General features: G+C 33.5%; 2 protein-coding genes across 2 annotated transcripts in view; one reads left to right on the forward strand and one right to left on the reverse strand.

Moving 5' to 3' along the window:
• LOC132918705 (uncharacterized protein CG43867) overlaps window positions 1-25,599 on the forward strand; it is an 89,608-nt gene that overhangs the window by 58,233 nt on the left and 5,776 nt on the right. Inside the window, 8 exon segments of the mRNA XM_060980127.1 lie at window positions 7,446-7,508; window positions 21,890-21,997; window positions 22,074-22,342; window positions 22,698-22,918; window positions 23,530-23,816; window positions 24,619-24,856; window positions 24,949-25,217; window positions 25,427-25,591. Coding sequence (XP_060836110.1) covers window positions 7,446-7,508; window positions 21,890-21,997; window positions 22,074-22,342; window positions 22,698-22,918; window positions 23,530-23,816; window positions 24,619-24,856; window positions 24,949-25,217; window positions 25,427-25,591 — 1,620 coding nt within the window.
• LOC132932164 (polyprenol reductase-like) lies at window positions 1,137-2,210 on the reverse strand. Its single transcript, XM_060998403.1, has one exon. The coding sequence runs from the start codon at window positions 2,098-2,100 to the stop codon at window positions 1,201-1,203; it is 900 nt and encodes a 299-aa protein (XP_060854386.1). The 5' UTR covers window positions 2,101-2,210; the 3' UTR covers window positions 1,137-1,200.

A 25,599-nucleotide genomic window follows, 5' to 3' on the forward strand; every position in this document is an offset into this window, starting at 1 on the left:
GCCATCGTAATATTAATATTTTCCACGTCGTATGTTTGGTGGGGGAATTGTGTTTGTTTTCGGGTAGTCTGCGGATTTAATTGTTAAATTATATGCCGTAGTTTATCGGCAGTCTGCAGTGTATTTATATTTGCAGTAATGTATATAATTATTACTTTACTGTTAACTGCGTGCCGTCGATTTGTTGACCGTTCGTAAAAATTGCATTTGTACGCACAATTTCATTACGACTGTGTATTCGAACGTAACCTCGAGCGAGAGGTTTTTTCTATCCAATAACGAGAATAAGCTATTATATTCCGAAAAAGTGTTTTCTCTCATACGAAATAAACTCAACGTCGCCCATCATGCATCTCAACAATAATACGTTATGTTGTAAATGATATATTCATTTTTTATTCGTTTCGCTGTGCATAATAATAATAATAATAATATTTCGGGTGTACCTTGGAATGCGTTTCATATGTACAGATATATACTTACCGTTGTATTTAGAAAATGAAAATTTATGGAAATAAAAAATATCTAATGCCTTTCTATCCGAACGACGATATACGCTATATATCGTATTATTTCAATGTGTAATGGAATAAAATTAAAAAAAAATACACGTCAAAACCAACGAAACGTATTTATATTAAATAATAGGTACACATTTTACGTGTACCTCTACACCCAAATATTATATTATTATACATTTAACTCTAAACATACAAAGTGTGATGTAGACACGATTAGGCAACTGCAATCACAGCACGTACGATATGGTGGCTTTCCTTTCTCGTGGAAAGTCCCGGAACTTGTCATGCCGGTACCAGGGTAGCTGATGAGCTACTGATTGCCCCAGGCCAACGATGATAGATATTCTCCGTATCGTATTTGTACGTAACAATATAATATAATAATCAGAGTTCATAATTACACACTCGACTAGAAACATGGTTCCCTTTATAATATTCCACTATCTTACTCTATCTATCTGTCCAATTCCCCATTTATCCGTCCTTTTATACATATATTGTATACATTACAGTAGGTATATGTTTATGGAAAAATACAACAAGGAAAAACGCAAACGTAAAAAACAATAACGAAACGTATTTATATTATACAACACAGACTCGTATATATATATATTTCATATTCTATGCAATTATAATAAGCGAACAATATTCCCGCCACGACCGTGTGCAACTGCGATCACAGCACGTACGGTATGATGGCTTTCCTTGCTCGGGGGTAGTCCCGGAACTTGTCCTGGTACCATCGGTGGCTGATGAGCGCTATCTCGAACTGATTGCCCCAGACGAACGCGATCACGTACTTCCATCCGCTGCCGCCCCACAGCACGGCGTACCAGGCGCCGTACATGACCACCTCGGTGAGCATCTGCGGACTGGACACCAGGTCGAATAGGCCGCCGGTGACCACGACGTGCTCGTGCGTGACCACCTGGCCGCCGCGCTTCCGGGCCCCGGCCAGCGCCACGTTGGCCCGCCACTGTTCGCTGTACGCCCAGGCGAACACCAACAGAGCCCCGGCCAACCGAACTGGCTCCCAGCCGCTGGACGGTCGCCCCGCCGATCCGGTTACGGCCGGCGCCTCGGCCAGCACGGTGACGATGGCCCCCACGTAGTGCATGTAACCCGACGCGTAGTACCACAGCCCGACCGCCGTGTCCGAGAACACGTTCACGCGGTACGTCTCGTACGTCCGCCGGGCGCACTGCAGCACGAACATGCCGACGGCCACGGACGCGGCGGCCGCGCTGTACGACGGTTCCGGCCGCCGGACCGGGTCCCACAGCCACCGGCGGCACCACGCGGCGCCGGACGGCCACGGCGCGCCCGTCGCGTACGCGTCCGACAGCGCCAGAGCCGCCGCCAGCGACAGCGCCAACGAGAACGCGTAAAAGTGCTTGTACCACCGTTTGGGCACGCTGAGCACGCCGGACGGCCGCGCGCCGCCCGTGATCTTGCCGTACGCGTACAACCGGGCCACGGCGGCCGGCAACTGGGTCGGGTCCACCGACTTGAGCAGCAGCGGCACGGCCACGAACGTGAACGTCATGCCGACGAACATGGCGTTTACGGCGTCCATGTTGATGCGGCGCGGGTGAGACTATACGCGTGCGACGACCACGGCCGATATACGCTTGCGGTACCCGCCCGGTTTTTCGTTCTTATACGCGCGACACTCTGCTTCTACCACCACCACCACCACTACCGTATTGTCATACACTACGGCGGACACCGATTACTCCTATTGCGTTTCTCAGTCTTAATTTTCTCGATCCCCCCGTCGTCGTCCCCCTTTAGAGTTAATCGTCGCGGCGAGTTTATTTTCGTCGTCCGTGCCAAGGTCGCGCGCACACTTACCCACACGTGTCGGGGTGTAATTATTCTTGTCTTATTATTAAAACCATACAAATACCACACTAATTCGTTGTAATTAGGTACCCATACCCTATTATGTAGATTGAAGTGCAATTTGAACCGACTACCTATACTCGTGGCGGAGTAAATGAGTTATTATAATGTTGTGTATTATATGGTTGCAACCTTAAATCATATTGAAATAAATATATTTTAATTACAGTTCATGTGTAATACACCGATCGGGGTTAGGTTATGTAGTATACCTGCACAGCGGTCTTATTGGATAAATGCACGGAAAAAACAAAATAGTTATTTGATCTATAAAAAAAAGTAGGATTAACTGTATTATACGATATTGCTATAAGGATAGATATAAATGTCAGATTTACTACAAAAGTGTATAGGTATGATTTTATAGTTTATAGACTTTAATTTTACAATACTCTGTATACCATACTTATAAATTTAGTTTGTTGACAGTGGTTTTAGTAACTTTAACATAATACTATAGTAATATGTACTTTTTAGTTTACTGTTTGAACAATATTTATAAAAATAAAACTAAGCGGTCATCACTCATCGCTCAAATGATTTATTACAAAAAATAGCTTCTTTACTAAACTATAACAATTAGTTTACCGACCTACAGCTACAAGTATAAATAATAAGCAACATAACTATAAATTGAAGTATACCTATTGAAGTTCGGTTATTTATAATAATGATATACAGGTCATTTTTGTTGCATAGTATGTAAGTCAATTGTCAGTTTTAATTTTAATATAATATTCAAATAAAATAAAATTATTAATTGTATATATTTTTTTCACATTTATACAATTTTTTTACCAAGATATAATGTAGGTAATTATGCTTAACAAATACAAAACCATGGTTGTTTTAAATTGTTCACACTATATATTTAAAATATACTTATATATATAAAATATGGTGTCATCAATTTAAAATTTGTTAGCCCCCGCGAACAATATCTTAGAATTTTTTTAAGACGTCCACTTTTGTGTAGCTTGTACATGTTAGGTACATACGATGGTATTATACAGGGTAAGCTGCCAACGAATTTCTTTTATTTTCCCCGTACACGTTATACAAGAGCAGGAAATCACGCTGTATAATAATATATAAATACCGTGCAGTTAGGTTCAATCGGATCTTGACACTGGCTTTGAGCTTATATATATAGTTTTATAATATTATGTAGTTGATTTCCCACACGACATCGTTCCCATCGAACAAAAAGCGTTTGTTCCGATGAATCGTGTCCGTGTCCTCCGTGTCAACGACACAACAATCATACGAGTGTGATGTGTATGGGAACAGTTTACGCACCACACGCGTGCACTACCTTAGTATAATTATATTATAATGGTATGCCGCGGTGGTGCACGATATGGCAATCGATCCGTCGGCGGCGGAAGTCGAAGGGGAAATCAAAACGTCGAGTCGCTTGTACGACGACCTGTTTTAAGGAAATCCGTTTCCTTGCACAACTCCTGGTGTATATTATAATAATATATATTATAGTATATCAGTGTGTACCTAACCTATATATTGTTATATACCTATACATGTCTGATGATTATTAAATCGTTTTCGCGGTGATCATACCGACACAGCAGAATAGATTCTCAAAAAGTAAAAACGTATTATTATGTATAGCGCGTACTGCAGGTATAAACTAAAAATAACAATGTGTTTATAGAGCGGCCGTCTATCTCGGACGGTAGTGAAAAACTCTGGCAAATAGCCCAAAATCGCCTAGTAATTTATCATTTTGTGTGTGTGTATTTTTTCGTTTTCCTCGGAGCGTCCCATCCCCCATAAACACATATATACGGTGTGTCTACCTTCATATCTCGCTCTCTCTCTCTCTCTCTCTCTCTCTCTCTCTCTCTCTCTAACGCGTTGCCACATCATCGCCACAATGTTATATATATATATATAATTGTATATAATATACAGTCCCGTACTAATTTCTTATTTTTGACACACGTTTTTCTTTACGTATAATATAATATACCTTATACTTTCCTCATCATCCCGGCATATGTTGGTGTGCCGAACGGTGCTCCGTGACTCTTTTGGACGTGATTTTTTACTGTTAATTTGTATTTAAAAAAAAAAAAAACGGATGCCGTCGTCCGGTGTACTGGAAATTTAGCGAGTACAGCATCATTTAAACGTCCCTGTTATCCGCGTGTAGTTTTTATTAATTTTTTTTTGTATTTTTCGTTTTTAATTCCGTCACCGCACACTAGATAGAAAATGCTGCCGAAAAGCGACGAAAAACTGACAATTAAATTATATAGAACCACTCGGGGGTTTTTTTTAACTTCATATATATACCTATATATATATGAGCTTGCTCGCGACGCGAAGGGTAATATTTTATTTTCGGTGGTCCAATTAGCAACGCTGAATGAAACCGAGTGGATGTTTATTTTTTGTGTATTGCATCTGTCTCGGAAGAGTATAAAAAATAGAACGAGAAAAAAAAATAATAATAGGAACGCAAATTAACGAAACAAATACGTTATTATATAGACCGTAGTGTTTACTTGCCAGTCGCCGTTCTACGCGTATCCAAAATACGACCAGTCCCTAGTTCAATATGTTTCATCAGAGGAAAAATATATTTCAAAACTATATAGTAACTCCCCTCACAATATGTGTTTGTACATAATATTTATATACAAAAATATCTGCATTAGATGTACACTTATATGTTAGATTATTCAAGACTTGAGAGACACCGTCTTAATCGTTAAGCTTTATCGTTTTACCGAGTCGTATTACACATGATAATTATGATATTGTAATTGTCCATATGATAGAATAGTGACTTAACTTTTCTAATATATTTTAAAGGAATCGGACAAAAGCTAAAAGTAAAATTTAAAAATAAAAAACAAATAGGATATTATTATTTTTTTTATTCAAGATTTGTATGCAATACACCAACCCCATCTTCCGGTTAAACGATGTGTGTCGAAACGACGCTATACGCATTTATTATTATATGTTGTCTGGTGGTGTAAACGCATCCGCGGCGAAACTATAAACATAATATTACATAGCGCGCTTACAACGATCGCCCCCACTCCTTCTCATCTGATACGAAAGTATATTATATTACATATACGTTTGACGGTAGATACATCATTAATGTGTATTGTTTGCAGGGAGACACTTAGCAGAAACCTTTTTTTGTTTCCATTTTAAGTGATAATTGTAATGATATTGCACTATTATTTATTATTTCGTATATAACTTTTTCAAATGCATAGGAATCTTATACACTTTGAATCACTCAAATCCGTATAATATAATATAATATAATATAATATTATTATGTTAACTATTAACATAATATAATGGTAATTAATTGTATAATATATTACTGGTTATAACCAAAATATCTCCCTTGCGTTTGTTACGTCGTATAATATTGTACTAATATATTTATAGTTGATTTAATTTTTTTTTCACCTAAACCTTTTACTTTGTTCATTAAGCGCGTTATTAATGAGAATCCTCCCTGCGAGCTATAATAAACTAATGTTAAAAATAATAATCAATATTGAAGAACTACGAGTGTGCGTGTATCAATAGTATATTGGTCTACACGGGATGCAGGACTGGAAGTTTTTTTTTTTTGAAACTCACATCGAAACATCAATTTTAAACTGTGTTATATTCCGCCGCAGTTTTTATCTGTAATCTCATAACAAATTCGAAACGTTTACGTACCTTTAATATTTTTATTTAAGTTATTCAAGATTTACACTTTTTGTATTTTATTATTCTGCATCTACAAATATGTATATTTATATTATTAACGTAATTTTATTCATCTTAGTAGACGACTTTTTACTTTATTTACTTCGAATAAGTAGATGTTTATCGAGAAAAAGTTTAATTTACACGCTTCAATCTTTTAGGGAAGAAGAGGCATTATTTTTTAAACTTTTTATATATTATTTTATGAATAATGTTTTTGTTCGAGTAGAGTTATTTTATAATGAAAGTTTTCAGTCGAGTTATTTTCAAGACATTATTATTGTGTGTATTACAACGTTTATGTATTCCATTAAAAAAAATTAATTTTCCCGAAGTTTTTGAAGTCTTTCTGTGGTAAATTTCTTAAAACAATTACACATCCGTTATCAATTCTAAACAATTGTCATTTAAAAATAGATATTTCTTATTGACAGCAATATTAATTTATATAATACTATGTCCTTAAAAATACTTAATTTACAGCAGTTTCAATTTTATTAACATGATGCCCTTTCAATTAAAATATAATTATAAATGACAATGTATAGATGAATTAAGCTCTATCTATTTTTTCATATCTTTCTTTATTAAACAATATTTTTCATTTTACTACTGAATTTAATTCATTTTTTATGAAAATGATTTATTAAATATTATAAACGATTGATTGTTTATTATTTATATTCAATCTTCAAACCAATATTTATAACAATGGAAATATTTGTACATATATAAATTTTTATGTCAATATTATTATATGAACCTATGAGTACATATACTTTGTGTAGTCATGCTTTGACGCTTTGTCATCGCTATGAGTGCAATTTTCTTTGAATTTATTTTCCGAGTTAATGATTGTTTGACGTGTGACACACGACAGCTACCAACCACTGCGCTCTAGTTTTTAAGAAATCGTGTAATGGGTTTTCGTGTTTTGTTCGTACCTATAGGCTATAATATATATATTATATTGTTGGTAACAAGTAAAAATGTTTTTCATAGATACTCAAAATCTAACATAACCCAATAGGTTCAAACCCTTATTTATAATATATTGGGTATTATTTTCCATACAATAAAAACGTATAAATTACGGTATATAGGTTTAAGGAATCTGAGAAGTAAAATAAATTCAATTTTTCATTGTGTTTTGTTACACACGAACATAATAATATTTCGTTAGCTATTATATAATTAATATGATATATACCTATTGATGCTGTTTTTATAGAAAAAAAATATAATATTTGTTATTGTTGTTTTCAGTTGTCGGAGTTGGAAAAACGTGTGCTGGAAGCGGAAACAAGGGCCGTGGAAGCGGAAGGAAAAGTGAGTAACGCAGTCAAACTTGATTACTCTAATAAACAGACAAAGTGTTAAACTATATTATCGATGTATACCTAACTTAACTTGCATATATTGTAATATGTTTCATTATCAAACGAATTCAATTTAAAGTAAACGCACAAACTGTTCACGTGTTATTGGATTTAAATATGTTGCGAGAAAGGGGAAGGGTGCTTAGATTCCACATTTTTTCGCGGCCAAATACCCATATTATGCTCATCATGTATCATATTAAATATAATTAATATTGGTGATACAATTTTAGTCTTTTATAATTTTATGTTCCCGGCTATAGTATTTCATATATAATTATAATATGTAACGGGTAAACCAAATATATTATCTTTGGGTAGGTTTGCGAGACAGCGATTTATTATATTTTACCGGCGGTATTATATTCGGTGGGTATACAATTGATGTCGAAAACATCCAATATGTACCTGTAGTTATTAATTATATTACGTTCGATTCGTGCAACTATAGCCTGGAGTACATACGATATTTATTTAATTCCATAATATACGGCGACGTGGGCCGTCGGTACATGTTATAGTTAGGTCGACATTCCCGAAATATATCTATATATATCGTCCCTCAACGTTTCCACATGTCAAATATACAAACCAAATATTATTTCTACTCGGTAAAATAACAGCGTATATAGGATAAAGTTTAATATTAGAATGTTCATATTACTATTATTATTGTGTGTTGCAATTTCTGATAGGTATAATAAACTAGAATAAACAAGTCGAAAATAAAACATACGAGTAAAACTAAACAAACGTTATGACTATATTATTATTATTTTAATTGATTGTTTTTCAAAATACGATTTTCTATGATAGTTTGTAGGGCAAATCATTGGTTAAAAAAAATATATACAAAAATGTGTATAATACCTAATAATGTTAATATATTATAACGCAACCTCAACAATTTATTATTACACGGAACTCTAAAAAAGAAAAATGTTATCTGGATTGGTCACAATATAAGTTTATTATAAAATCAATACTACCTCCTCACTCTTTCTCTCCGGATATATATATATAGTTGTACAACATTATTATATATTATTATTAGTTACAAAACTATCGTTTTCAAAATGGTAAGCCGTAGCAGATCATGGAATTATATATATATATATATAATTGATGATGGACACCGCCAGTTATAATATCTTAGTTTTCCATCAAACGTAAGCACTGCAGTTTATGGGCGATTGACGACGAGTATAGTTATATCACACTTTATATTATACATATATATATATATCGTCCATTATATTATTATCTGCTACTAAACTCTCATTTTCAGGTTACTAGGTCGTCGCTACACATTGCTATATATAATACATTCACATGAATATATAAGAACCGATTCCATTGACACCGTAATACCGTATATGATATTTATTACGATCACGTATCGCTTAGCGATCTCGACCCGATTTCAGTCTAAAGATACTCCGTGTTCGTCTATTTATTTTGTATGAATCTTATAATCGGTTCGTTTATTAATTACAAAATAGAATAAGATAGTTTTTCAATATGATGTTGTGCATAAAGTACACATTATACGATAATTTAAATCGTGTTCTACAATCTGGATTGTTTTTTTAAAGAAAAAGTCTTTGTAAAATGCGTGTACTAAATAAGACTAATTAATTTTTTACCGGATTTTTTCAATGCATTTAATTATGCTATGTAACTCAAAAACTATGTTTTGCTAACATGATTCATTAATATTGTTTACGAGTCGTTGAATAAATGGATATATAACCCTTACTCATATAATATTTATTATGAAAGGTACACAGTGTATTTAAAATTTAAAATGTTATATCAATACCTACTAAATATAACATATAACATGAATTTTATATGAATGTTTAAAAGTGTTCAATCTCCTATGGTTTATATAATTAAAAAAATTACTAATGGCTAATAAACATAAACAAATACATTACACAATTAATAGTAATTGTTACATAAAATCGTTATGGAGCTATAATGGATATAAAGACTACCTACGTAAGCAAACGTTAGGAGTTTATACATTATTTATCACTGCAATAATATACTTAAATAAGTTTAAAGGAAATATCATAACTTTAAAATTTCGTATACCTATCTAGATTTATAAATATTTATTACTTACTTTAATCGATATATTCAAATTACTTTTTTTAATATTAAACATAATAATAGTAAGACTCATAGGTATAATATTTAGTTAGTTAAAACACATAAAACTAATTTTTTTAAATTAGAATTTAATTAAATAATCTTACAAATAAAAAGCTTCAAATCGATATCTAGATACCTATATCCAAATAATTTCCATTAGTAATTTAATTTTATGAATTTTTAAAAACAATAGTTAGTTAGGTAGTTAAAGAGATATTATGTGTATCACGAAATTATATTATTACAACTATTCATAAATTTTATTTATTCTTATATTATGACTTTTAATGTATTATATAATATAAATGTATAGTATAATATATAAATACTATAATATGATGTTTCGGTGTTATTTTATTTACCTTATTGCAAAATGTACAGATTATTAAATTTATTAGTTATATTACTTTATTAAACTTAACAATACCAATAACCGTAATAAACTACTGGTTTTTATTAAATGTATTGAAAAACTCTGAAAAATATTTTGCTTCGGAATAATATGAAATAAAAAATTTCATTGAAAAAGTAGAAAACATAGTTATTAAATTAAAAAAAAATTACGGAATGTAATTCATATTTCAAAAATTTTTATAACTTTTCAAAATAATAAGTGTAGACTCTTAAATAATGGATACGATATTTAATAATAATAATAATAATATACATATATTTAATATTTATATCTATAGGTATGCGCCGAATATTTTAATGTAAACATGTACAGTGAAACCTCTACCTGCACTGTCGGTTGTCAAAATGTTGTCCGCTATATAGAGGCAAGAATTTATTTTAAGGGAAGTTTTTGTGTATCGTATGATAGTATATAAACAAAATATTATTACAGTAGTACAATTTTCGCGTGAATTGCAGTGGCTGATAAAACAATATTATAGAACTCGCATCCATCTGTATTGTTACAGGTTACCCTTAATTGGTAATTTTCAACTTATAATATCTGTTGCAGTCAATATCACCGCATTACCTCGACATGTGACAGTTTAACATAATAATACGATGTCGTCATTAATTGGTGGGATACCATAATAGTGTGAGATGCTTGTCACGTGCCACTCACAGCATATCGACTATAAGATTATACCTACATTATTAAAAATAAATAATATTTTACGATCTAGGTCATACGGCGATTATAATATTATACGGTTTCTCATTGTGTTGACGGTTAAGACATTTTTATTTACCGCGGGTGTCCGTCGGAATTATCTATGGAGAAAAAAATGTCTGAATATATTATTTAATATATTTTTCTTTTACTATACTGTAATATTCTTCATTTATTTTTATAGTTTGCAGATATTATATAAAATTATAATTATATAGCTAGCTTATACTTATACAGTACGCATTTTTAAATTGCATTCATAGCGAGAATAAAAAATATTGTGCTTGTTACCCGAGAATATGAAATATGCGAACTTTAAGTAAACAATACTTAGTTTAAAGGGAAAAGACATTTGAATGCTTTAACAAAAATAATAAAAATAAAAAAAAAATAAACTTTTACCAAACAATTTGTTATCGTATTCTATTTCGCTTCTCTGCAGGTTCATATTATTTGTAATAATAATGCCTCTGTATAAATTTTTATATATGTCGCATGCTACCGTTTTTGTATTTAATTTAAATATAAACTCTATCCCATGCATAATTCTATATAAAGCTCTGCTCCTACCCTCAATCCCCTCGGGCTATAAACCCTGCATCTGACCATATTCTGCTGTAATTACAGTTTGATGACATTTCATTGATTGGCTCATTATAAGACTGTCTGGACGCAATCTGAACGCAATACTAGCAGATTCTGTACTGCCATATAGTACCTAATCGGATTTTAAAATACCATTTCATCCTCATATGTTTCAATAATTGGCCATATAAATAATTTATTTTCTGCCCATCATTTATTCATTATTATTATTGCAAAACGAACAAATACAATAATATACGAGTATAATATATTATATATTAATGTTTATTTTATATGTTCAGTTATGAAATTCAAATTATGTTGGTAGGTACGTATAATTATTCTGCAGCTAAATCAATTTGTCACTATGGTTAAATTCAAAAATAGTCATTTAACTTTATAACACCATTATCTATTATTTAATAGGCATACGTAAAGTATAAGCTTAGTTTCACAGTTCCTTAAGTTTTTTTTAAATAATTAAATAATAGAATTTGAGTAACTGTATGGAACTTACTTGTTAAATTGGAACATCGGACATTCCTAATTAAAACCGCGACTTCCATTCCATATACGTAGTGAGACTATCGCGGTGATTTCCTATTTCCCTGTATTAGCTATAGAATAACACTTATATTACATGTATATGATATTGACCTATACCTTCTCTAAATTATACAGATAGATACATTGTATATAGGTACCTACTTTTTAGTGATATTTACTATAATATTTTATTAAAATAATTTCACTTAGAATGCGTCAATAAATTTTAGTTTTTAGATTTTAATCTGCAGTGTTAATAGTATACAAGTTTTAATCGTTGGCAAAGATTTTTTTTTAGTGCAAATATACTACGTTACATGTTTCCATAAAATCCATCGATAAATTAATCATTTTAACAAATTACCTTTTATGTTAACTATTCAGATATGTTTTGCAATTTTCTAAAAAAAAATAATTTGAAAAACTAACGCCTTAACATTAAACTCGAACAATTTCAACACTTATTGGGCTATAGAAAAAAACCATTTCATTAAAAAAAAATTCTTGACTAAAAATTAATTTTCTATGGTTTTAAATTTTATTATTTTATAAAAAAAAAATGTATAGAAATTTAAAACATAAAAAATATACATATATTTATGTATATGCATAATCAACTAAAACAATTTTAATAAACACCGATTAAAAATTAGAGAAAGTAAGGGAATAATCGTTTCTGCTGTATTTCGTAAAGTTACCTATCTAATCGTAGATCAGTGATAAATTATTTGTGTATGGTATATCAATATATACATATATATATATATATTACTTATTAATTATTATATTCTTACCTGTTTTATTAAAAAATTGTAGAAAGTGCAAGACATTACAAATATAAACTATGAGTATTATTTTAATTTCGTATGATTATGTATAATGTATACAATGACACAAAATACATATTGGCTGTGTCGTATTATATTTGTTTATAGTCAATTTTAACATTTTTAATTTACATTATACGTGGTTTATGTACCTATACATACATATATACGAGTATTATGGTATCGTTTGAAATTATTTCGGGTATTTCTACCTAATTCGACTTAACACATTGTATTCGATTTTATTTATATATTGGTATAGATTTATTTATGATCCCATAAATTACAAAAACTCAATATTTTTTTTTTATCATTTGATCTCAATCAAAACCTTTTTGTATATGTTTTATGTTGTGATAGTTTCTCGTGCATTGTTAGATAATATTTTATTACACACAAAAAAAATCGTATACTATTTCTATTTTGTTGAAACCCAAAACCAAATAAGGGTGGAATTAATTTTTTTTTTTTTTTGTTCAACTGAAGAAACACCGTGGTGTCATATTTTCGTGGTTCCTCCTTATGTATAGTAAGTGTTAGTAGAAATGGAATTTTATTTATTTTAGAGTTTTTTTGAAATGTTATCTTTTATAGTGTAATATCTTCGAGATAATATATCTATGAAACTAAACGAAATGTTTTTGAAAAAAAAAATTGTATCAATTAAAGCAAGTATAATAATAAATTAATTACATTTTACATTTAAATTTGAATTTGAATTTGAATTCTTATTCTTGTTTCACTATAGTATATACAAACTGAAATTCATTCTTTAAAGATTTAATTGTTAATTAAATTGGTTAAAGCTTTTATTACAGTTGTGAAAGGTTGTTAAATTATACACTGAACACCGAGTGAGATTCTAAATGTATAGAGGGAATTGTAAATTAGCCGAAAATAACGAAGGGTATTAAATTTAAGTCATTTCGATTACAGACTGTTGACCCGAAAATAACCCCTTTCTAAATCTTATAGTCTCTTTTTTTCCTTATAGAGAAATGCAAATATTAAAACAAACTCTTTAGGGATGTCTCATAATAATAACACTTATTAGTTTTTTAAACTGATGCATATAATTATCTGCAGTTTGATATTTTAAACTATGAATTAAACAATGATTATATATTTAATTTATGAATAATTAATAATTTGGTTTAATAATAATAAAAATATAATATATAGGTATATGGTTTTATTACGACTTCAAATAATGTAAGATGAGATATTCTAAAACATTTTATTTTAATTTTTAACTCAAAACTATCTTGTCAACGTTTATAGTACCTACGAAAAAGCTTTGATGTTCGTTTGTAAAAAATGTCTACTCGAGTACAATGATAACCTAGCTAATATCATTTCTTTCAATTGTATCATCTAAATTATTATAAAACTTAAAAAAAACTACTGCACATGAGAAAGAACCCGATCAATTTCTTTAATCTGCCTTTCTTTTCTTGATGAAATATAAAATAAATAACTATTAATAACCCATGATAAATATAGGTATACGAACGTATTAGCTTTTAAAATTATTTCTTAGTTAGGTACTCCTTTATATATAATATATTGGTTGCGTATAAATTCTTAATTTAAATGTCACTACAATTTCAATCGACATTTGCATTCACGCAATTGTACAGTAGGAGTTACCCAAACATACATAATATGTATGGCATTATTCATACATCATCAATGTATCGTATACTTGTGTTGATAAATTTGCATTATACGGAAATGTCGAGTATTTGACATTTTATAAAGGTAGTTGAATGGTGAGGAAAATAATATGCATAATATAGTATAGATGAGACTATATTATTATATTAACAAACACCGGGCGGGTAGTCACTATTGTAGTGTGTACTGCACATTTAAATCAATATAAAACAATAATTTTGCTGCGGTGTATACAAATTTACTTCATCATTTATACAAATTAAACGAAAAAACCAACCTTAATTATTATTAAAGGTAACCTATGTACGACGTAAATGTGTTTTCCATTCCAATGTCAGTAGATTACGAATTACAATCACGTATTCCAAAATGTTGTTATCACGCGGATATTTAATCGAGATATTATTTGGATTTTATGAATCTGTGTAATATAACCCATTATACACTGATTATACTACAATATTTCAGTGAATAATAATATTTAATATTATACTGCAATAAATTTAAAAAAAACGATCGTAGAAGCATCGTCATAATATTATTACGATGAGAAACCTGCGAACAATATACATTTAGATGAGTGATGTACTAAAAGTAGCTACGTGTCTTATCTTAACTCACAGCTCTGTGGTTCGTAATCATCAGGAAACGTGCGACGTTTTTGGTCGGACCGGATGTAATGAGACTCGCAAATATCCGTAAACGAGACTCGTTTCACCGGAATGTCGTCACATCGTACGGGGCACTTCACGCACTAAGGAATGGCGACGCTAAAACAGTTTGTTCGAGACATCGGAGGTAGAGTAAACGGTCGGTAATATGATGATGGCCAAACGTTTTCCATTTAGACTGACAAACGGAAAATATCGTGGTTTCCCGTTTGCGAATATCGTAAATCACATGGTTTAGTTTTAACATATCGATCGTAGTATAAATTCGGTGACCGCGTGTTCATTCACATTATAAACGGGGGAGGCCGCGATATTTCCCGTCATCGGCCAACCTGCGTTTCGACCAAACCGCGTTTTCACGTCATAATATTCATAACCCGCGAATGCGTATTGAAATATCTAGTGGTTTTCAGTGCGGTGAAATTCTATCGGGACGTGTCCAAATTGTCCGACGGTGTCCCCGTACACACAGCGTATATTTATTTGCACGCTGGTTCGTGGTTTTCGGTCCGACATTTTTGCATAGCTCGTTTCCCGACAATTACGAGGTCATGAAGCCGATGGCGGCAGTCAATCAAGTATAATACGCATGTAAAATATATTATATTATGTACGTGTATTATTCACAATAATATTATGTGTCGTTCCTTGTAGAAATAGACATGGACATGTACTTATACGACCGTTATTGACGTTATTTATTATATACGTATGATGAATTTTCGTAACCCAGTGGGTCGGTGATGCTTATTCTATACATTTATTCCACGCGTGTTAAACGTTTAACATATCTGTAATCTGTATATACCTAATATATAAATGTCAGTTTGTATTAGCAATATAAATAAATATAAATTTTATTTCGTGTCAAATATTTTAATATTCAAAACAGACTCAACAACAAAGAAAAAAATATGTTTATTTATCAAATTTCAATAATCAATATGTAACTTGTAAGTTATAGACAAAATAATGTATTGGTATGTATTAAATATTAATTTTAAATTATTATAAAATAATTTCGAATCAAAGTTACAATATTAAATAATTGCCATATAAGTAGGTACCTATTATATAAACATTTATAGTTCCAACTGTTATAAACGCAATTATTTTGTATAAGTACATAAAACAGCACTATCCGGGGCAATCGCCCAGATTTCCTAAAAACGTTTCTGATACGAATGCGTGATCACGTTTATATAATAGTTATCGAGATATAATTGGCAATTAGCATCGGTTATGATATGTATACCGCGGTGTACTTTTCACGTAACCTTTAGATTTTCTAAAATGGGATGCATTGCATCGAATCCTTTTGTTTGGTGAAATAAATAAAACATATGTAAACAGTGTTATACCCGCCTATCTATATAGTATTAAAAAAAGTCTTTACACTTTATTGTGTGAAATCCATAAATAATTATATGCAAATATATATATACCTACATACTACACTCGACAGCAATTGGGATGAAAAGGGGTTTGTTGGGTTTTTTTTTTTTGTAATAAAATCGCATTTACATTTTGTTCTTCCATCATTTATCGATTCGCGCAGTTTTGACGACGGCGGCTGTCACTCGGCGAAAAACGAATTACGTGTAGCTGTGTGTATTAGGTGTATTGTATACAAATATACCATATATACATATATGGCCACCTGTGTAATTTACGTCGGTCATCATCTCGTCGTTATCGGTTTGCTGGAAATCCGATGTCTCCCGAGATATTCTTGTCGAAAAAACTAATTAACAAATTAAAAAAAAAGACATTACACTAGGTATATAGTTGCGATTTATCATTATCTCAATAAATGCATTATATCCCATCGCACCCCTCCTCCTACATATATACATACACACGTCATATGCACAAACCTTCCACAGTACGTCACGACCGTGACTATACGTATATGACTATTAAAAGATCTTTTTTTATATAATATGATGACGGCGTATAGTGCGAATATAATATACAACGATCGACTTTAAACCAACACTGCAGCGGCCTCTACACGCAAACTTCAGTGCTTTCACCCACGATTGTATGAAACGCGTAGACACCTGGTCGCGCATTGGCTACTCTGCATCAATACTCGTATCTATAGCAATCGGTTCCGACGACAAAATGATTTACGCGATGGTCCATCGACTTTTGATTGTCGTGGAGGAGGAGGAGGAGGAAAGCACTGATTCGCTGCGTGTGATTGTACTATATGGTCTATATGTATATTGTATAGTATTATTCTACTGAACTTACACCCCGTTGATCATCGTTGCAGCAGGGGTCGTGATTTCGACTTTTCTTATGATATGTATATTATATACACTACCGAGTCGGATGAAAAATAAGCTATTTCTTATCCTCCGAATGTATAATATGCATGTCTGATTATTTTATAACACTGTGAACAAAAATAACAATAATATTCCCGTTTTCTCGTATAACCGGGATGTGATCATTCTGATTTCTACTCAGAAACTCGATGTCCGCGTCGTATAGCGTTTTATAGTACAGTTAGTACGCATTTATCATCTCGTATTTATATTTATTATATAAGATCCCGTATTGTCAACTGTTTTGCAAAAGTTAAAAATGTCCATTTCGTATTAACAATAAGTTTAGATGACTATTATGTCGGGGAAACTTTATAAATAAAACTTACATATAGATCTATTTACATAATATATATTATATTATATATAGGCCCCTATAGCTGGGCCTGCCTATAATCACGTATTTTACGCGACGGTATTGTGTATTTTGTACGAAGATTATAAATTATAATACATGGCATTAGGGCAAAGAGACGATTTTAAACCGTTCGGTATTTGACGTAATATTGTTGTTTATTACACCACATCTACATGAAAGGGTAGCGATTACACACGATAATAGTAACGAGCCCGAAAATTAGATTAGTGGAGGGCGCAAACATTATACCTCTTCGTATCTATAGATATACCGCAGTTAACAAGTTGTGATGTTCCGGTGAACAAATATGGAGACACAAATCGCGTCCTGACGAAAACATATACCTAATAGTATTTCATAAACATGAGTTATCCATTAAATAAATTTTAGAATTTTTACATAATTTGATACATCGCAAGATATTCTTAACATTAATGTATTTTCAACTTCTTTTGGTTTAGAAAGTAGTGAACCTAAAGAATACCTTGCCCATTTTTTCATTTTGGAAAACCGATTCTCATATTCTATAACCCGATTTTCTTAGAAAAAAAAATGCCCGACTTTTTACGATATATAAAATAAATTTTTTTTGCGTGTGTAAGTAGTATATATTTGTATGTCTATATATCTTCACAGCACTTTTCAGTAGAGAGATTTTGAAAGTTTAAGGAGAAATATCTGCTTCTACACTATTTATTTTTCAGTCAAACACAAAATGATAATAATTTTGAAAAAAGTTTTTTGTAAGAATGTAATTTCAGAATTATTATAATTTTGTGGTACACGGGAAAAATAAATGGTGTTGAGAAGGATATTTCTGCTTGAACTTTTAAATCTCCCTGCTGAAAAGTGATGTGAACATATACATTATAGTTTTTTAAAAATCAGCGTTTTTTTCGTGTTACACAGAAAAAACATTGGCTCGAGCGGGATAATCCCCCACTTAAACTTTTAAAATCTCCCTACTGAAAAGTGCCTATGAACATATAAATACTTACTACCTGTATAGTTCAATATTAAATGTTTTATACATGTTGTTAATTATATGTCATACTACCTACGATTTTATTGTATCTATATTGCCTATATTTACTGACTTATATTATAAACTAAAAATATTTTTCACGATTTGACCAAACTGTATATTTCCAAGAACAAATATGAACAAAATTAATTTCATAATATCGAGGAGTTCCGACGAAAAAGACTATACCGGACACGAGTTGTGTAATCCTAGAAATAAGTACAAGCCACAACTTGTGGCCCACGACTCGCGTACCCAATAAAAATTACCGGACACAAATCGCTATTCTATAGGTACATAGATAATATGGATATACTGTATTATGTGGTATTATATTACCCGACAACGCAAACACGTGCGGAAGTGTTGATATATATGTCATATACGTAGGTAATACACACACACACACAAATGCGAGGACCTATGTTACATGCATAAGTAAGACGTGCTTGTGCGTGTAGGTGTATACGTTAAATTTTGTAAGTGCAATGCTAAATTATTTTATATTATATATTATACCATTTATACCATATAAAACTATAATAATAACAATAATAATGATAGTAATAGTAATAGCCCAATATTGCGTATGGTTTTGGCACAGACGGCGCGCGTGTTGCCGTTGGCAACGTGGCGGGTTTTCGAGGGGGGCATTGATTTTTTAATTCCTCTCGTTCACCTCCCATCCATCGCCCCGCGTACTAGCGCGTCGCACACCCGGGGCGGCCACCCCTTTCCGCGTCCGGTCACATGTTCCACACAGCCGCCACTCTCCCGCACACGCGATATGCGCCGCTCTGTGGCTCGCGCCTGCGCGCCAACCCCCCGAAAACGTTGTATTGTACTGTTACGATGTACATATCATGTGATATCTCTGTCGGGCTCTCTTATCGCGCGCGTACTGTTTGTTTTTTTTTCCGGTATTTATCCCATACTTTCGCGTCGTGTGTGCGCGTCTACCGCGACCGTCGCCGCCCCCGACGGCAGCGCTCGATTTGTTCCCATGTCCGATCGCCGGACGCGGTCGCACGCCTCGTCCCGCTCTGACGTCGTTCGGTTACCGACAGAAATACGTCATCGCCGCCGCCACCACCACCACCGCACGAAAGGATAAGGTAGGCGAATTTTTTGTGATTTACCTACACGCGCCGCGATGACGACAGGTACTATATACTTCTGCAGCAGGAATATCACTCACACACACACACACACACAAACTATATATATCGAAACATATTCATAATTGCAATAACACATGACTTACCGCGTGCATGTACTATTTCGTACCCATATATATATATGTAATATATAACGTTGTAATTTTAAATACCCGCGAGCCATGGGATAGCACGTCCATTTCGGGTACTCGGGAATCCATGGTTAGCGGTGGTCTATCGTCGATATATCGTTATTATATTATAAAATATCAAAACCGGAAATCGCGTGAAAAACGGAAAAGTTCAAACAGGAAAATACTATAATTTAGCTAAACCTGCAGCTAAACTACATGTAGGTATAGTGCCTGTATTACGTGTGTATGTAAAACAATAAAACACGCGTCGTTCCAACTGGACGACGACGCTGAAGAACACCGTTCGGTTACAATTGTGTACCGTCTGCACTCGTAAAGAGTAACGGCAAATGCAATACGAACGGCGAACGCGTGGTCAGTAGTTTGGCGTCGTCGCGATGAAAAAAATAATGCACTGGCGCACGTCCAAATATATAGGTAGTGTTTATACGTTTTTTTTTGTACACACGGCTACCATAAACATTAATATATTTTTTTCATTAAGAACGGATCTTCTGCAAGTTGGACGCATGCACCGTATAGTATTATAGCAGATATATACACTTTTACATGCGTCTTCCGCTTTACCGTTTTACCCGCTCTGCAGCAGCTATACAACAGCGGAGTGGGTGCTTATATTTTTACACTGGATCATGTTACGGCGACAAAACGTTCGATATTTTAACGTGTATGCGTGTGTATATGTATAGTAAAATCGATAATGTTATGCAATATCGGGTTTTTACTGTCTTATTGTATGTATATTTTATGTACATAAACGAGTGAATATATTAAAAAAAAAAAGTACAGTCGCTAAGGCATCGTGCGCGTGGCTAATCCTCGACGAGTAATCGCGTACACGACACGATTTTATACACTATTTTATATGTATATATACATACTACATACAACATATACATTTTATATTAGTTATTAGTTTTCCATATTATTGGTCATGGACATTTAAAGTATCTAATACTATTTCTTCTGTCTCCAAAAACGATCTGCTGCAAGTTATGTATATTACTACACATAGTTCTGACTGCACTCCGTACCGATTTTAGAGTGTTACAATGCGTATTATTGTAGGTATAAAATCACTGTAGTTTTTTCTGGGAAAGTTAATCAAAAACAACAAAATCATAAACCCCGATTTAACTATGAATAAACATATATATATATATACGCACACATTATCATTTTGTTACTCAGCAAATCGATATACACGCGTATAATATATACTAGATATATATAGGACGCGAGGGGTGTATGACCCTGATCCATTGTGACATTGTGTGTGTGCAGTGTACCCCCCTATTTGTATTGACCTGGTTAGGGTGTGTGAAGTGTGCATGGGAACTGCGGCTACGGTGGGGAGGGTAAAACGCACGCCAGACGGCTAGTCTATACAGTGCATTGTGTCGCCGCCACTTCGTATGCATGAGTCAGCTTCGTCATCGTTTTTAATACCTAATATTTTTATTATACACAATATTCGTCATTTCGGTCTGACCTCTTGCCGTGTATGTTTATGATACAGTAATCAGCGTTATTGCAGCCAATGAACTCTACTACTGGTGCAGGTACCTAGTATTGCTACCTATTATACATCACATTCTATTATCAGAGTTTTCGTTGGATGGGATGGTGTGAATTTTAAGAAAAATTTTATTGTATTCATTTTTTTTTTTTTTTTACAATCATAGTAATTCGAATTCTTTTGCTTGCAGGTGCGTGTTATGGAGGAACGGCTACAAGCCGAATGGACTACTCATCAACCTGATCAGGCGGAAAAAGAACAAGCCATTAGCAAGCTGGCGACGCAGGTTGAGGAACAGGTATGGATCAAAATTTAATAATATATTAATATATGATTATAATGACGTATGCTGATGATAATGTGTGTTTATATAGCGTCAGCTGAGGCTTCAAGATGCTAAAATGGTTGAAGCCAAAGCGGCGCGCATCAAGGAATGGGTGACCAACAAACTAAGAGACCTAGAGGCTCAGAACCAGCACCTCAGAGAGCAGAACCACAAGTGCAACCAGCAGCTTGAGCTGCTCAGGCGGCACATGGCTCAACTGAGCGCCGACAAAATGGCTGTGAGTGCTTGTGCCGGATCGTCGTCACCGCGCAGCAGCACATCGTCTTTACACAGGGCAAATAGCACTGGTTCTACACAGTGAGTGAAAAACGTCCGCTACTAAATAACTAAATAATAATATGATATGCCATATTATCAGAGATCATCTAATCTAAGGGACAAACTTTATTTAGCCCGAAAATAAAACATATATTTTTAATTTATATCTTTTTGAAAGGATTTTCAAAAATAAGGTTTTCATTTATTTTAATTTAATTTTTTTTTGCCTATTCTTATTCTTTGGATTTTTAATACACCTCCCCCCAAAAAAATAATAATAATAAAACTTCTTGAATTCCTAAAATGGCCCTTCAAGAATATTGATTGATGATCCCTGTGTCATACCTGGTTGTTAGTACAATATTATAATACCGCCTGTTTTTCACGTATATAGCGCCCTGTCCGACAACGAACCGGTTTACGCCCAGGTAGACCGGCACCAAAAGAACCGGACACCCGAACGGTCGCAACGAACGCACCGGCGGCACATGTCCGCCTGTGTCCAAGTACCGACTATCGAGTCTGTCGATGGACCAGACATGCCTGTCCACGAACAGTTAGTCAATGATCTAACCACCGCCACCGATTCGCTCAACCTCAACGCCGCGATTAGACGTGAGTCCATAAAATACGATTTGATATAGTATATTTATTACGTTCACACACTTGTCATGTTTGTCACTATCGACAGTACCAACTATGCACATATTACTGTGGTGGTGTCCAAAAGTGTTGGGGCCGATTTGCGCTATTATGCATATTATAATAATGAGATAAAAACAAAAAATTCAATTTTATTATCTACAGGTATAATATTAAAACCCATTATGCTTTAATTGGTAGTAGTAATTACTAAATAACTTCCAACACTAAATTTTAAATATTATCAACTGCCAAAGTTGTCTGAAAAGCATAATATATATTTTTATATAGTAGCGGATCGTGAATTTGTCATACAAATCTCGCAGGGGAGCCAGTTAATGTGTGTAGATAGGTCCAACTTAAAGTGGCTATATGTGGGCTCATGAATGCCCGACATTATGTGTTAGAATGGTTTTGATGTATGTTGATTAAGAATACTTTTGTTTTTATGGGTAAGACACACTTGGCGCCACTATCGGTGTCCCTGTGAGTTGTGACTACTGTTAGCACAATTGTATGTATTAAGTAACAATATATTATCACAGTAACAAGCAATACCTATTTTGAAAATTTGATGTTTATAGCGAAATCCGTGTGTATCGAGTCAGACATCGCCCACGACTACGCGGAGATTTACACGCCGAGCCGAGAAAAATTGCCATGGGACAAGGCGTGCAACAAGCCCCCGACGCCGCCTTTGCATAGGTTCCCATCCTGGGAATCTCGAATCTACCAAGTGGCCAACGAAGGCCTTTCGGCGGCGCCCACGGAACCGACCATGACGGCTGCTGCCGTTGTACATCCAACCCGAGTGGTAACGTCGCAAGGTTATTGTGATATAAGCGTTCCGGTGTATGCCACTGTCAAAGGCGTGAGTATAAATTCATATAGAACTTGTGTTATATTAATCCATTCCTAAAATAAAATAAGGAAATATAATATTTAAATACTCGTATTTATATAAAAAAACATAAAACATAAATTTAAAATAAAAATAGGTCACCTAAATCTATAAACAAGTTACTCTTCAACGGTATAGTGTTATCAGCTGATTTCAGGCACGTAATTTAGAGGGGCGATAGGAGCGACCCCATCCAAAAATTGCATTTTAGTAACTTATAATTAATAAAAGAAACATTTTTTAAGCCTCAACTATTCTGAAAAGGATTAATTCCCCCCCCCCCTCAAAAAAAAAAAAAATAAATAAATAAGCACCTATTTACGTGCCTGATTGGTAGTGAATTATAATAATTTTAATATTTTATCGAAGAGACAAGTTTTTTATCGGATCTTTATGCATACAAATAAATTAAGAAAGATAGGTGATAAACTGATAAGCATTGAACTATTAGTTCTGAAGTGCCTTTCGTTTCTCATTTTTGGTGACTTCCACAATTGTTCAACGGTATGCTTGTGATAGTTGGTCTGTGGTCAACAAAAATGTACTTATGGTTAACTTGGAAATGTGTTAAAGATCGATAATTATTAAAATAATACAAAATAAAAAACTTTTCTACAATTGACCCAGACCAAGTACTTTTAATACCGATTTTTTTTTATTGATTGGTGGAGGGGAGAGGAGATACAATAATTTACAAGTTACTTACTTATTTAAAAATGCATTAGTTTTTTGCGATCAATTGTTTGGCTTATGTTATGGTTTGTGTGTGCAGAGAGCCAGTCAAATCAGGTCCAGCCCATTTACCGGTGACTCGTCAGACGACTCTAGTGACGGCGAAGGGGAGCACACTAACACAGCAAACACGCACAGCGTGGCCACTAGAATCACAAACAGTAGTAGCACTGACAATACTGACACCTCTTTGTCCAGTTCCAGTCCCAGTAAGAGTCACAAGACCGCGTCGACGTTTTCACCGATCAAACACAACTCCTCCGGGTCGCCATCGAAAAGTACGAGTTTGGTTCTATATTTAATGCCTAGATATCTTATGGAAGGGTAGTACTTATGGCTAATAATTAATAATATTCCGTGTTTTCCACAGATACTTCGATGGAGTCGGGCATATCGGACGACTACGCGATCCCACCTGATGCGATGTCATGTGGTGAAGATTCGACGGAATGGTCGTCATTGGTGCTTAGGTTGAACTTGAACGGTGCTGCAGTTGTCGCAGATAGTCCGAGTAGATGTGCCAAAACGGGTATACTCGACAAATCTGGACATTTGGCCAAGCTCGGTGGCAAGTTGAAGACGTGGAGACGACGATTCTTCGTTCTCAGCAATGGCAAACTTCGTTATTGGAAAACACAGGTAAACAATTATACCCAACGACTGTATCATTTATGAAATTTAATTATAAACGTATTCCGATTTTCGATTATATTGTAGTTTCGTTTATCTTTAAATTGTGTATTTGATTATAATAGTTAGGTAGCCGTCTCTTAGTTTGAATTATGTATATCCGTGTAACCTTTAATGAAGTTTGATTTAAAGTTTGTGAATTGAATTTTTCGTTACAGAATGATATAGCGCGCAAACCACAACGTGAAATCACAATCGACGATTTATGTCGAATAACCCGAGCTGATGGTGCTGCTACGTTCGAAATATCGACAACCAAAAAGACATTTTACCTAACAGCAGATTCAATTGCTGCCATGGAAGATTGGGTTAAAGTTTTACAAGTAATTTA

The sequence above is a fragment of the Rhopalosiphum padi genome, chromosome 1 (assembly GCF_020882245.1).
Source record: "Rhopalosiphum padi isolate XX-2018 chromosome 1, ASM2088224v1, whole genome shotgun sequence".
Taxonomy (NCBI): Eukaryota; Metazoa; Arthropoda; class Insecta; order Hemiptera; family Aphididae; genus Rhopalosiphum; species Rhopalosiphum padi.

Excerpts from the sequence above, each read along its gene's own strand:
- LOC132932164 (XM_060998403.1), bottom strand. The coding sequence starts at position 2,100 with ATGGACGCCGTAAACGCCATGTTCGTCGGCATGACGTTCACGTTCGTG.